The sequence below is a fragment of the Lathamus discolor genome, chromosome 2 (genome assembly GCF_037157495.1).
Source record: "Lathamus discolor isolate bLatDis1 chromosome 2, bLatDis1.hap1, whole genome shotgun sequence".
Classification (NCBI taxonomy): domain Eukaryota; kingdom Metazoa; phylum Chordata; class Aves; order Psittaciformes; family Psittacidae; genus Lathamus; species Lathamus discolor.
This window is the reverse complement of record NC_088885.1, coordinates 55,450,292-55,465,394: the sequence shown is the minus strand read 5'-3', so window position 1 is coordinate 55,465,394 and position 15,103 is coordinate 55,450,292. Positions and strand designations below refer to the sequence as shown.

At 38.0% G+C, this 15,103-nt stretch overlaps 1 protein-coding gene across 6 annotated transcripts in view; it reads left to right on the top strand.

The window, feature by feature from the left end:
- The window catches only part of CTDSPL (CTD small phosphatase like), a 79,534-nt gene extending 65,602 nt beyond the window's left edge, over positions 1-13,932 (top strand). For all 6 annotated transcript variants that reach the window (XM_065666894.1, XM_065666893.1, XM_065666898.1 and 3 more), the window contains 4 exons: positions 2,649-2,705; positions 9,686-9,778; positions 11,438-11,623; positions 13,710-13,932. In XM_065666894.1, the coding sequence (XP_065522966.1) occupies positions 2,649-2,705; positions 9,686-9,778; positions 11,438-11,623; positions 13,710-13,835 (462 nt within the window). In that variant the 3' untranslated portion in view covers positions 13,836-13,932. The remainder of the gene's footprint in view (positions 1-2,648; positions 2,706-9,685; positions 9,779-11,437; positions 11,624-13,709) is intronic.
- Positions 13,933-15,103: the final 1,171 nt, after the last annotated feature.

The window sequence follows — 15,103 nt, the reverse complement described above, 5'->3', positions numbered from 1 at the left end:
GTTTGTGCAGTATCAGAGTCTTAATGGCTACGATGGCATTATTTTAATGTGTGAAGCCCAGTAATGGGAGTATTTAAGAGAAAACCAAGTGTCAGAGGAAATAGCTTTAGTTGTTTAGTGGCTGGCACTGTTGGTGATGCTGTTTGGATTTTGTTTCATAAAGGGAAATACTTCAGCTGAAGTAAGTCCATTGTGGTCATCAAAAATGACAATGGATTTCTAGAAGAGCAGTGGTTTTAATACCTATATTCACACTTCTCTGCCTTGAATAATCAAATTTATTTTTGCAGTTTCTTTCAGGTTTTTGTGGGTTGGGGTTTGGTTTGGGTTTTTTGCCCTCCACGAGAACATGCCTGCTCTCCCAGGCAGGTCCCTACTTAAAAGCTGTAAAAGCATACATATATTTGTGAATTTTAGTACAAAAGGCTTTATTTAAAATGCCTGGTATTTTAAAATTCATAATCCTGTTATGAAATAGGTTTCATATTTCAAATGCAGAATTTTTTTTTTTTTTTTTGACACAACCAGAGACGCAGGATATTTAAAGTGCTCTTTTATGAAAGCAGTAACATCTGAAGGAGGGTAATTCTTGTCTTTTTATGCCCCTACATATTTGTGAAGCTTTAAGGAGGTACTGGTCTTTCATGTTAAGTGCATATTAAAGGAATAAAGTTTGGGGTGCTTTGGCAAGAGTAAAAAAGGAATAGATAGTATAGTTATCATTCCCATCATAAAACAATAATAGAGGCAAAATTCATAACTTATTGAATCAAGGAGATGTAAACATGCTTTTGTATGAAATGAATTAAACCACATGCAAGTCTGGAATGTAGTCATATTCAAAACTGGCTGTGAAACACTTTGAGAACATTTAAAACTATGAAGCTTTTTCTTAAATAGAAACTGTTCTAACTGAAGATTTTCAATGGGAAATACATTGCCTTCTTTTACGCTCTATCTCTGTGGTTCCCACTGTAGGCATGTACGTGCTTCACGTGTGCAACCCCAGAAACCTTTGTCCAGCAAGTTGCTGCTGAGTTTTCTCCTGTCTTCCCATCATGATGAAGTCCAGAACCCCAGTCCATGCTCTCTTCCTTATGGCTTGTGCCAACAAGAAAGCTACGTAGTACCTAAAGTACAAGTGGGGAAAGCAGATAGGTAGTTGAGAGTAGTTTGGTTAGTGTTAGAGTCTAAGGGCGAGTTTTATTCGTTAGCACAAATGAAGTTGTCTAAACAGAATGTGGTTTTCTCCAACACCTGGTTGGTGTTGCTGCTGTTAACTTTCAACAATTAGAAAGTTCACTAATAGCTGTAGTTTTATCAGTGGGCTTCAAAACCTTAGCAACTTGCAGTGACCTATTCTTTTTCTGTTGCTACAGAATGTTTATCTTGCTTGAGGGAGTCATGCATACATAAATTCTTCAAGTGTGTGCAAGTCTCTTCAAAGTATGCACAGAACTGGCACCCACTTGAAAACTGGTGGCTGACTCTGACACTTCATTTGGGTTTCTTTCAAGATTCAGAACATTTTTGTGTACCTGTTCTGTGACCATCAGAGATGATGCAGAGTATCTTCTGTCTGAGGGGCTTCATGTAGGTAACAGAAGGGAGCCTCCCTCTGTCCTTTTCAGAAGCAGAAAGGAGAATATGTCTTGGAAATAGCTCAATGTCAGCTAAATAAAAAAAAAAAATCTGGATTGTATCTGCATGTGTTTGGGGAATTCTTTAGATCATTGTAGTGCAGTGGTCATTGACAGAATGGTGTTTTCCAGCCTCAGCTGTCCTGGCAGTATGATTGCCAATACTGGTTGGTCAGGACAAGTAGATTCAGTGTAGCTTCTCATTTGCCCTCTGACACAGCACTTGCAGATGTCAAATCAAATAATCTTCCTTCTTACCTTGCTACTGAGAGAGGGTGTTGCCTTCCATAGGAATTCTTATGGTCATTTTGTTTCTCTGCGTTCTAAAGTAATTTTACTTGACCAACAGTTTTTCACAGTAAGTCTTAAGAAATAAGTTGTACTGAACATGCTAGAAAAGTGGATTCAAAGACTTTGACAGACTGGACCTGCCCTTCTGTTTTGAATTAAAGATGCAGTTTTACATGATTATTTTGATTAGTATAGCATGTTCTTGAGGGATCATGTCCTCAGAATCAGTTAACTATGCAACTTAGGGCTTGTTACAGTTCCTGATTCAAATATAACCATTAGGTATTACTTTTATCACTGTCTTTACTTTGAATCAGTTGCTAATTGAAGTCCCAAAGTAAAATAAATGAAGCACATAGCTGAATTTCTTTGCCGTCATCCACACAGACCTGAGGAAAGAGTTAATGCAAATAGATGTCTTTCCTGGTAAACACACTTGCTGGTAGAGTAGGGGCTATTCAAGCAGTAAAGTATATTATGCTGTATGATGCCTCAAAATATGAGAGAAGAGGGAAGTTCAGTACTTGGTGAATACAGCTGTGTAAGGCTTCTGACTTGTGTGTGTGAAGGGTACACACATGGAGTGTATCTATGTAATCGGTAATGCTTATTAACTTGTTCCTGAGAAGCAAGTACTCTTCTCTTTTACCCTCTCAAGGTTTTCTCTCTGATTATCTTGTTTTTAATGTTGATTTATTTCCTTGTCATTCTTTCTAGCCAATTAGCAATGCTGATTTCATCGTTCCTGTTGAAATTGATGGAACCATACATCAGGTAAGTGCCGTTGTTCCTTTATCATTGTTCTAGTAGTGGAATTGTCCTCTGTGTCACGGAGGATTATCTTTCTCTGTTTGCTGCTTTACATTCAATAGCTTGCCCTTTTCCGAAATACAAAAGCTGTGTACCCTGGAATGCCTGTCATCCAGACAGCCATCACTGTTTGATCAGGTGTGTAGTTTGTAACTATAAACCTCAATTTTAACTTTTTCAGGTTTCCAGAATAGCTCTTTCAGGACTTTAATGCTTGACTCTTTGTCAGTTTTAAAACATTTTCGAACAGGAAATGATCGAAGAATGTGTTTTCAGACATTGCTGGGCCTAGAAAAAAATACAAATACTGCATTTCTCATTCCCCCCCCCCCCCCCCCCCCCAGAGAAATGGGACTTAAATTGGCTTTAATGTCAGTCATGCGATTCATGTAATTCATGTGGACAAAGCATTATAGAAGTATTAAGGAAGAACAGACATTTCTTAGGGGTTTGTGTCAGTCTTTGAATTCCATCCCTTTTCTTCCTCTAAATAATTTTAAGTTCCTCTGATAGGACTTTCTATATACTTCAGCATCTTTAAAAGCTCTGCACAATATTGTGAAGAGAATAATTATTTGTCCTACTTTTTAAGAACTTCAGTTGAGACTTTGTGAAATGGTTTTCAGTAAATGCAAAACACCTATAATTTGAAAATCAGGCCCCTTTGTGTATCATGGCTTGGTGTCTTTAATCAGTAGTCATTTCTGAAAACTTTGAATGGACTAAATTACAGTGCCATGCATTTTACTCTTCAGACAGACATGAAAGTTCTTGCTGGAGACTGGTTATGCAGGTTAATGTGAAGCTGAGCCTTTCTGGTATATGAATCGTGCGAATTGTTTGAAACATCTTCTGTTGGCTGTTGTAGGTTACAGATAATGCGGTTACTAAGTTGCAAATCTGCATGCGATTTAATGGAGATTTTAAATATTTTTTAAAATACTGTTTTTTATATGAATTACCTGGACAAATAGGTTCATATTTTGATCTTGGAACAATTGATATATCATAAAGATAGTTCATAGTTTTGTTTGATTTCCTGTTAAGAAAACTGCTCATGTAAGTGTCACTCTTAAAATAATTACTAAATACCAGTCAGTGGACTGAAACGTGTTTTAAATTGATAGTTGTTTTGACAGTTTTTACACTGTGCCTGGTTTATGTAGAAAAAAAATCAGTGTCTTGTGTACTTAAACCTGTAATGTTCACCAGAGCTGAATGCTTAAAACATGTAAGCGATGTTTTGGGAGGTTTGTATTGTGATACTGTCGGTCCTCATTTGATGTGGGCTTTAGTTGTGATTGGTGCCGTAGTGCAGACATTTTCTCTCTTGAAACTGCCTAGAATGCTTTTGAAAGGGAATTAAATAGTTTGCCTAACAATTTTGCATGGCTTAGGGTTGTGATCATTCAGCTTGTCAAGATTATGTATTTGCATCTTGAAACAAAACCCAGTAAAAAGACTATTTGGGCTTTACAGTCAAGCGCTTTAAAAGCCTGTTACTTTTCCCTTCCCTACTGCAAACTTTGAGATTCTTCACCAGACATAATGCAGTTAGGTTCTCAAGATGCCTGCAAATGGGGGGGGGGGGGGGGAAGAATTAAAAATCATCAAAGGGAATGTATTTGTGCATACCCTAAATGTGAAGAGGAAGCAGGATGCTCTTGATGGAGAATGTCAAGTGAAGTTAGTCTCTGACTGCTTTGCTGGAGACTTCCTATGTAATTTTCAAGGAAATTGCTAAATCACTTTGTCTTTCAAGTTCTAAATCACCAAAATAGGTAAATATCTTGGTTGCATCTGGGTGGTAGAAATGAAGTTAATTGTAAGGAATTTGTGATCCTTCAAATAAAGATATGGTATATATGGTATGCAGAATAGGTGAAGTTTTGGATTCCTGTGTTTGTAATACTTCTGGAGGCTAAGTAGTGTACTGTCATCCAGCAGTCTTTTGGGGCGTTTTTAACTGTTGCAATCTAAAGGGCAAAAGCGGATGTTCTGGCTTAGCCTGATGTGCACTAACACAGGCCAGAGAGCTTTGACAACTGGATCCCAGTTGAAACCTGTAATTTTTTTATTCACTTAGGGCATAAAAAACCCAATACTAACAATCTTTATCTGTTAGAAGGTCATATGTATAATGCTTGTCCATTTTCCTAAGCAGTTTATATACTCAAAAGGTTATTCACTGGCATTGGGAAATACTTCCACCTGTTTACAGTATCACAGGGTATGTGAAGTGTTGTGGGAGTGTACTATTCATAGTGTGTATCCCTACCTGCTTTACCAGTAAGCCTGGTATCTTACCAAGCAGGAGATCGCTTGACAGACTGTTGCGGTACTTGAGCTCTGCCTCAGACAGAACCCCATGGAAAACAAATGCGGAACACCATTTCAGAAGTGCCCATTGAGAAAGAAATCTGAAATTATATGAGATTCTTCAGATCTTCTATACCAAAATTAGAAGTCATAGCAAAATCAGTTGCTGTATGCTTGAAAGAGTTCTGAGAAGACTGATTTATATAATGACTTTAGTTCATGGTAAACATGGTCATTTTTTGTTGTACAGCAGAGGCATTCGAAGGGCTGTCTTTAGTCTGGGGAGCTTATTTTCCCTTATATCATTTGTAATCCATAGGTCAGAGAGACTCTTGTTCTTCTATAAGGGGGACAATTGAAATCAATGTCTTAAAGGGCGCTTGGATAAACCAGCTTCCCTACATTAAAAAATACTTTTGAGAGCACCCTTTGTGTCTCTCCCATCTTTCTTTCTCTAGCTTAATTTACCTTGTCTTTAGAAATTATTTGTCATTTTATTTTGCAAGGAAATAACTCGTGTGGTGGCACCTCTCGTCTGTTACGGGGCTTCAGATGCCTGCAGGGACTGTGCCTGTCTACCCGTCTGCAGGGCAGCTAAAGTTACAGGAGATGAATCCCACGCTTTGTGTTGGAAATGATGGCACAGATACAAAAGGGCATTTCTAATGCAAGCTGACATTCCTCTGGCCAGTTCTCTCTTTTCTCTTTGGGTTCTCTGAATAAAAGGAAATCAGAGCTGGTCCCCTGCTCACCAAATTGTAAGTGAGAAACTGTGGGAAGTCCAGTGAAATGTGTTGTAACTGAGAGTGCTCTTTAGAGGAAACTTATTGAGGGTGAAAGGAGTGGCTGGAGAAAGATATTTAACCTGTTTGGTACCCTTGACACAACTTCTGTGAGAACGCAGCCTCTCTTTTGCAGCATGCTTCCCATTTAACAAGTGCAGAGCAATCACAACCCCAGATTAGAAACCATGTGTTAAATATAGCATTAATCCCTAAGGAGTACAGATTTGTGGAGTGTGGTTGTCCTTTGTCTATTGTCCAAATTCACTTGCAGTGCCTTTGTGCCTTGCTGTTGGTGACAAAGAGTGAAGAGGGCAGCTTGGAAGAGTTTGATTTGGTGTTACTTGGAATTTCATTCCTGAATGTAATTTGTTTACTGAGTAAAACTTAAGTTTTAAGTTTTTGGTGCTTGCTTTGGGGGGGGGGGGGGTTGGTTTTTTTATTAACAATTTCTTATTTTCAGTTGAAAGTTAAAGAAATGTTTGGCATGTATACTTTGAATGTAATGTACAAAGTATTTTTTATTGGTGGGGGAAAACGCTGTTCAAATAATGAACTTCCTTTCTATAAAGGACAGAATTGGTTGATTTTCTTACAGAAGGCTGTGGCCTGGTTCAAGTAATCCAGGATAGGCTGTATCCATTCTAGCTGGCCTATTCTTGGTTACTTGCACTGGGAGGCAACCAAAACTGTGGGAACCAGAAAGACAAGGCTCAAGGATGTGTGTTAATTTCAGCTCGCTGTTAAGAAGATCACCCAGCCCACAAAACAGGAGGGTCCAGGAGCTTGAGTTGTCATTGGCAGATTTCTTTGTCATTGTTGAAGATTTTGTTATTGCAAAGCTGGTTTCAAAAGGAAATTCCTTGTGTTCTAATTAATTGATTAAAATCAAGCTGGATTTCTTTTTGTTTTACAAATACAGTCTTTTTAGGTTAAGACTGCTTTGAGGTATAGAAAATGTATGTGGAAATACCAAATGCTTGAAAACAATTAAAGATAATTACTTGTGCTCTGCCATTAGCATCTCTAAGTACAGAATCCTGTGAAAACATGCCTAGTGCCTGATTTGTGCCTACATTTTAAGAGCAGGGTTTATTTTAAATCTATTTTTAAAAAAGATTGTGTTCCTCTAACTTCTTACTGTGATAAGGAGGAAATTAGTGAGCGTGCAATACAGGAAAAAATGGAGTTGGTTTTTTTTTTTAATACCCTGAAGACAGTATATAAATCTCAGAAAAATGCCAGGAGCCAGTTAGTCTAGAGACTTAAACTGAAGACATCAGGCAACGGAGGGAAAAGCCAAGCCACAAATAACCATGCTGCATTGAGATTCAAGTCCAGCCACTGACAAAGTAAAGGGGAAAAAATTCCAAGTGAGGAGGAAGAGGAGAAAAGAGCTGCACTGTCAGCTGAAGAAAGCTTTCTATGTGAAATAAGCCAAAGAGATTTTGTAGCCCAGGATACCAGTACACTTGCAGTTGCTTCCAGGGTCTAAGTAGGACTTCTCAAAAAAACTTCAAGGAAAATAAAAGAGAACAACCAAAGTATTAAGATCTGTTGTTCTGGAAAAAAAAAAATTGCAAATATTTGCATTTATAAGCGTATATAAGCCCACTCCTGTCCGCAAGCCTGTGGTTAAGGAGCTCTTGGTTTGTAGCTACTGGGTTGATATACTATATGCTCTCCTTATGGGGGAGGTGAGTTATGTTGCAAGCAGCAAAGTTCATATCCTTGGCTTGAAGTTTGTAATTACATTCCAAGTGGAAATACTTTACTGACAGAGGCATAGATAGGGATAGAGAGCAAAGAGGAGACTTCTTTTGCTGTGGCTGTAAACACTAAGGTTTTAGAAGGGAAATTAATACTAAACTCCAGCACTTACTATCCAAGACTGACTTTTAAGACTCTGTGTCCTTTTTGGTCCCTAAAAAATAAGTATAAGGCTATAATTTAAGGCTGCAGACTTACGTACTTCATTAGGAGCTGTAGAGTTATGGAGCAGCTTGCATCCTGCTATCTTTCCTCTTATAACTGGCAGATGGGATAGTCTCTTTCCCAAATACCCAAATGCAGAGGGACTGCAATTGTCTTTCTACCCGTGTCTTTTAAGTTGAAGATGTAATTTGGAAAGGAAATGCTAGAGAATAACTTCGTGTAGTAAGATTTAAGTGAAAAATTAATTGCATTGTTATAGGAGAGGAAATTACTTGGTTTATGCCTAGTGAAATACAGGAAAGTGCTGTAATTATCTGGAAAGAGAGTGGTGTTGGAGTACATCTGTTAACTGCCTTTGATAACGTCACATTTATTTGATTGGTTAGGTGCTACGGTGTTTCAAAACTACAAAATAAATCTTGGGTTATAAATTATCTGTATCAAAGTTTGAATGTATTGTTTGAATTTGAGGGGCCAGGAATACTTCATAGAAATAAACTTGAAGCAGATAAAGTCTTCATGCTGTGAGCTGTATGCTACATAGAAATGTTAATTACTTTTCCACTTTGCTTCCATCATGAAGGTACAGCTCTATCATACATGCTTTTAATAAAACTTTGCTTTCAGAATGAGGTTTTCAGTTTCAATTTTGCAACTTTCTTTCTTCTTCTGCTAGAGGCTTTTATTGTTGCATTTCAGTTCAAGCTGGAATTTCCATATTTTCTCCTTCAGGGTTTTTCTCTGGGTCCCTGATGGTTTTTACCTCTTTATTAATATGAATCTAGTGAAACACATACAACTAATCTAATTCTACATATGAAAGAAAGCAATTCCTGGAATTGCATCAGTCTTCAATTCTCCCTGAAGTCAGTTCTGTGCCAGGCTTCTCCACTTGAAATTTCTAGTATTAAGGATTACTTGCCAAACAGAGAAGTTAAAATGTGGCTGGTGTTTTCTCCCAAACTTTTAATCCAACAGCAACAACATAGATAAATACTGTTCAAGCAGACTCCCCTCTTCTATATTGTGACCTATTTCTAAGTTTTCTGAGCAGCAGTTACCTTATCTTGGTATTTTCTGTGAACACCAATGATCCTGCTTGCTCTAAGAAGAGAGGCAGGGAGGCTCTAAAATCTATTAATCATGTTGTTGACAGTAGGCAACCAAAAGCTGCCTGTATGGTTGTCAATGCAGAAAGGCAGTGTAGTGTTGCTGAAACCAAGCTGCTCCAGAGGGGAGAGATCCTAAGTATTTGCCATCTTTCTGGCAAGGTCACAGTAGAAGATGCTGTAGACCTTTGCCACCAAATTATGAAAGCAGCATTTGCTAGAAGTTCTGCATGGTGCTGTGAAGGTTTTTGATGAAACCTCTCTGCAGAGCTGGTAACTATGTAGTGAGATATGGTGTTTGGCGCCTGGAATGAGAAAAAAAATTAAAGGAAGAATTAGTCACAGGAAGAAAACTGTTCACTATTATGCAGTTCCTGTCCTCATAGAGGTTTTATGTGATTTATTCCTTCTGTAAAGCTCTACAGGACTGAAGACGCCAGCACCAAATTCATTTTGGTTGAGAGATCTGAATCCTTGTTTTTTGAGAAGCCCTACTGTCACTCTTTGCCTTTAATGAGATTTTTCAAGAAGCATCACTCCAGATGATGCACAGTATTTGCAATTGCATAATCAGCATGGGTCTTGGCAGCCCGTGCATTCAAATTCCTCATTATTGGATGTCTACTTTTATCTTAAATACTTTTTTTTTTTCTTTACAGCATTTCATTTGAACTGCTTCCATGTTGACTTTTGTTTCTTCAAGCGTTTGGATTATAGGAGTGTATTGTTTTGATTATTTTCTCTTCTCTTTCCTTTTACCTTAAGGACCTTTTGACCTAAATAGTCGTTATCATTCCAGGTTTATGTATTGAAACGACCACATGTGGATGAGTTTCTTCAGAGGATGGGAGAGCTCTTTGAATGTGTACTCTTCACAGCCAGCCTAGCCAAGGTTTGTTCTGCTCTTAATCTCGTTAGCCCATTCGGTGCTGGTCAGCGGCCTTCTGGTTGGGTTTTCTATGGATAAATATTTCCACAATTGGTACTATCTTAATTTTTCCCCTTCTTTTCTGCTTCTTTGTCTGACAGTGTGTACTTTGTCTGCTAGTGTGTGGGTAAGTGTTTCCATGGTAACCCCATCACATATGGGCTTGTCTCATAATGTAGCCTCCATGCATTGCTCATAATGCCAATATGAAAGGCTTACACAAGTTACCATGGTTATAGTGAGAAATCAGAACAAATAGCGTGTGAGTAAAGCACTGTATTAAAGCTGGGCATGAAATAAAACACACTGTATTTAATGCTATCTACACGATCAACCAGTGATTCAGAAATTCACTACATCTGAAAATTGGAACGTGTTTTCGTTCTGTCAAGGTACAATTGCAATCTGGAGTTAGAAAATTAGACATTTTGCAAAGCTTGAATCATCAACAGGAATATTTTGTGCCCTCTGGTATCCAGTAGCGGTAGTACCTCATAGGTAGTTTTGTGGTAGACATATCAGTAGTAGACGTCTTAAATTCTTCACTTCTTTCAGTGCGGTGTATTTGTGGTGTCTTGTTTGTAAAATTATATTGCTTATTTCTAAATAATACTATAGCATAGTAAGCTTCCACTTCAACCTAGTGTAGAGATGGTGGAAGGGGACAGGACCCTATTTGATCTGCTTTAGTGCCCTCTTATCAGAGAATTCTTTCCTGCAATCTGTTTACCATGTTCTGTTCAGTCACATTATGACTATTAGGAATGCAAATCCTAAAAAAGGGAACAATTTCATACTGCAGTTACATGTCTTTCAGTTTTTGTAGTCAAGAAAGATGATTGATTTTGACATCAATTTTGTTTTTCAGTTTAAAATATAGGAAAGTGGTAACTCCTATCCTGCAAAAAGAAGTTGTAACTACCATTTTCAAGTACATGGTTATTTCATGTTACAGTTTATTTGGATATTTTTCTTTGGGCGTTTTAGATCAATTGTTGGATTTGAAGCTGTGCCTCACTTAAAGTATCATCTTATGTATAAAATGAGAATTTCCAACTATTGTACATGACTATTTTTCCTAAGAATATCTTTGTCTGATCTTTTATGGCCCAATTATGCAGTTTGGTGATCTTAAGACTCTTACTGACCCAGTTGCTCCAAGGGTATCATTTGCCAAAGCTACATCCAGTTGAGATGCATTCATTGCGGTTTATCTTCAGAGGCACGTAGAAGTGAATTGATTCCGGAAATGGCTTCATATAATTTTTCTCTTAGCATTGGCTGATTTTATGGTAATGATAAGCAAGATCTCTGGATCCATCAACTTCTAGGTAACTCCTAGCATAACTATAAGTTGGCTCTAAGAACAAAACCCAACTGATAAATCAAAGAAAGCATTAGAGTGCAAGTTAGCCTTCCATAGAAAGATAACAATCCTACTTTTGCATTCTGTCTCTATTAATCGCTTCAGATTTGCAGGCATGTAAGTTAATTAACAAGGAACAGGGAAGAAATTGAAGAAAGAACATTTTATCTGAAATTGTGGCCATTCTTTTGTATAGTTCTGTGCGTTAGCCTTATCTGCACATTGCTAACTTCATGTTTCTAACTTCTATTTTCAAGTATGCAGACCCAGTAGCTGACTTACTGGATCGATGGGGTGTGTTCAGGGCAAGGCTCTTTAGAGAATCCTGTGTTTTTCACCGAGGAAATTATGTGAAGGATCTGAGTCGACTGGGACGTGAGCTGAGTAAAGTTATTATAGTAGATAATTCCCCTGCATCTTACATCTTCCATCCTGAAAATGCAGTAAGTATTCTTACTATTCGAGGTACTCAAGCGTTACTTTATCTTTCTTATCCTTGCCCAGACTTCCTGATTCAGAAAATAGGCTTTCAGAATGCTAACATGTATTAGTTTCTGTTTTTTCTTAGACTACAGGTAGGTTCTGTGTTCACTGGTAAAGGACTAAGGCAAACTGATCTTGACAGTGTGTCATAACTGTGACTGTCTGCTTTCAGTTTTAGCTATTGGCCTGAAATCAGTTTTTAGAAACACCAAGCAGTGTAGAACCTGAAAAACTAAAGTAGCTCTAAAAAGCAAAGCTGCCCTCCAGCATTATCTTTTGTTCTTTGGAATGGTGATTTCAGAAAGAATGGCTTTTGGTACTCCATCTTTTTTTATTATGTGAAAGAAAACATTTTATTAGACAAGATAATTAATGCTTTATTGGTTGCTATCTGAGTTCTGTATTCATAGCTAAAGGGAATTAAAAAAATCAGGATCCTACTGTGGTGTTATGCTTCTCTTTTAAGTATTTTTGTGAGAAGTCGCTTCATGATTAGAAATGTTAGTGAACAATTTCATCAAGTTTTAGGAATAAGGATAAAAGGCAAGCAACAGTACTTCAAGGGAGAATAATTTGGAGCCATGCACATTTTAACTGTGTTTCGTATCAGCTCCAGAAGCTGTGGTGGAATGGTCTGGCACTTGTTCCATCTATTGCTCCAGTCAGTACAGATGCTCACATCTGTTTTGTAGCTGCCAGCATAGCAAGCTGAAACTCCCCTTAGATCTACTAACGTTTAAACAACCAGGCAGTGCAGTGTTTTCTTTGATGTTTCTAGGCTGCCTTTTCTGTGAACTGTTAAAATTAATGTAGGAAATTCTTATCAGGAACACCATTTTGCATGGTTGTGCTGCTCTGGGATAGCTTTTTTATTTTTAACACTAGCTATTTATCTCGCAGCAGTCAGTTTTTAAGATCAGATCCTAATACTGTGGTGCCCTAAGTGATCAGGTGAAAACATTTTTCTGGTTGGTGCCACACATGGCTTAAAGTTGCTATTTATAATTACCAGGAGCTGTAGCTGTAATTTATGTTCATGCTTAAAATTAAAAATCTGATCCAGATCATCACTTGCCATCTCAGAATTCAGTGCCAGGAAAATAATGAGCTGTAGAAATTTGGGAGATGAAATTAAAGGCCTTGTCAGAGTGATTCAATCATGTATAGAAAAGTGCTGCTGGCTAACCGATTTTCGAGTCTCTGCAGAAACCAGAGCTTGTAACAAGATCCAAGATAGTCTTTAAAAGACCTCAGTATACTTCCATAGTAAAGATACACGGAACTTCTTCCCTAAATCCAGCCCACATATTTAAGAAGTGTTATTATGTGCGTTATTTTCTGAACTGACTTGCAAGGTCTTATATTTTAATCGAGAACTGTTCTGCACTCACTGTTTAAATATTTCCTCTGCAACGTCATGCCAGAAGGGGTTGCTGCTGCATGCCTGTGTTTAGTGACTCACACTGATAATACTTAGGAAAAAAAAGACTTGCCTGTAAATAGTGTCAGTACAGCTTTGTAACCCGTATCTACCTTCTAGTTTATTATGAACAGAATATCAAGGCTGCTGAACAAATTCAGCTGTCCAGTGTTGGGTAGTATAGGTTATCTGGACACGTAGAAGGTCAGCTGTATGTCAACTGTTTCACAGTTTGATTTGGAAGGTCAGCTATTTTACAGTTTGATTTGGTGGACTTACTAATTAGATATCCCTGTGAGGGTGATGAGCCACTGGCACAGATTGCCCATAGAAGCTGCAGCTGCTCCATTCCTTGCAGTGTTCAAGGCCGGGTTGGATGGGGCTTGAAGCAACCTGTTCTAGTAGAACGTGTCCCTGCGCATGGCAAGCAGGTTGGAACTAGATGATCTCTGAGGTCCCTTCCAACCCACACAATCCTGTTGCTTGAACCTGGTGCTTGGCTTGAATGCTAATGACCAGCACTTACTGTGATGGCAATGAGTATTACAGGGCACCTACATAGGCAAAACTCACGTGTTCTTCACATCATGAAGTCATCTTAGTATTTGCTGGTTGCTTTGTTTCAGGTGCCTGTGCAGTCCTGGTTTGATGACATGACAGACACAGAGCTGCTAGATCTTATTCCTTTCTTTGAAGGACTAAGCAAAGAGGAAGAAGTTTACAGTATGCTTCATAAACTCTGCAACAGGTAGCCCTTAACTTTGACTGACTTCTGCTACAAGCAGATAGAGGCTGTCTCCATCTTTTTCAGCTCTTTCAAATGTAAGCTTTGGGGAGGTCACCCCTGTCAGAAGTGCTACTCTTGATCTTCCTGTTACATTGGACACGAAGGACAATCATGAGTAATGCTGTTAAGCCTTCAGAAGCCTGACTCCTAAGGTCATGTGTTCAGACTACTTTTTTAAAGGAAAAAAGAAAAAAAGAAAAAAAAAGCTATTTTAAATGGGACTCTTTTAATGAATTTCATAAATGGACATCTTTTACTGGATCAGCTTTTCTTAAAACATGCCAAAAAAGAAGCTTGTATTTCAGCAGTTGAATTTCTCTCCCTTTCTTCCCCTCCCACTATGCAGACAATTTTACCCCCCTGCTTAGAGCAGTTGACCTGACTCTGAATTTTTCTTACAGAATGAAGTGCCTTTTTGAATGTTATTTTAAGATAAAAATTCATTTTTGTATAAGACGTATTTCCAGACATCTTTTAGTCTTGTATTGTCTAAATGCTTTAAAAGGAAAAAGGAAAAATTTTATAGAGCACTGTAATATATAACAAAGGAAAAAGTTGAAACAAAGATGCTGGGTTCCTGTCTCCACGATGACATAAAGTTGTATTACATTTTGTCATTCTCAGAAGGTTTCAGCGTTTGTGGGAGGGGTGATTTTGGTTAATTACATGGTGGTTTCACTGATGATTTTGGGCACAGTTTTGAACATATCTGCAGTTGTTTGAGTATTAGGGAATAATGGAATTGAGAAAATAAGGTGGCTAATAGATCTAAAGCACCTTTTATTCTAGACAGATGAAATTCTGTTGTCTCTGCTTACGCACAACTGCCATGCCTCTCGTTTTTTTGGAAAACCATTATCTTGGGAGAATGGGGAGGAGATCTATTTATTAGTTTTAAGATTCTTTTCTTAAAAAAAAACCACAAAAAAAAATCTGGGTAAGCTGGATCTGTATTGAGCTGGTTTGAGTACTTTTTTCTTTTAATTGCTGCTACCGTATACTCACCAAATGGAGTTGACCATCGGCTGTTAAACTGTTTTTGCCACTGTGCCTGTGCTATGAAACATTTTCTGTAAGCTGCAGACTTGGGCAATAAATAAAATACAGGCTTCATAACCCACCCCAATGTATTAATCCTATGGTATCTGATATACCAGAAAATTCAGTTTAAGGTGACCTGTAAAATATTATATTTAATCTTTTTTTTCAGTTGGGATGAAGCCCTCTCCTTTC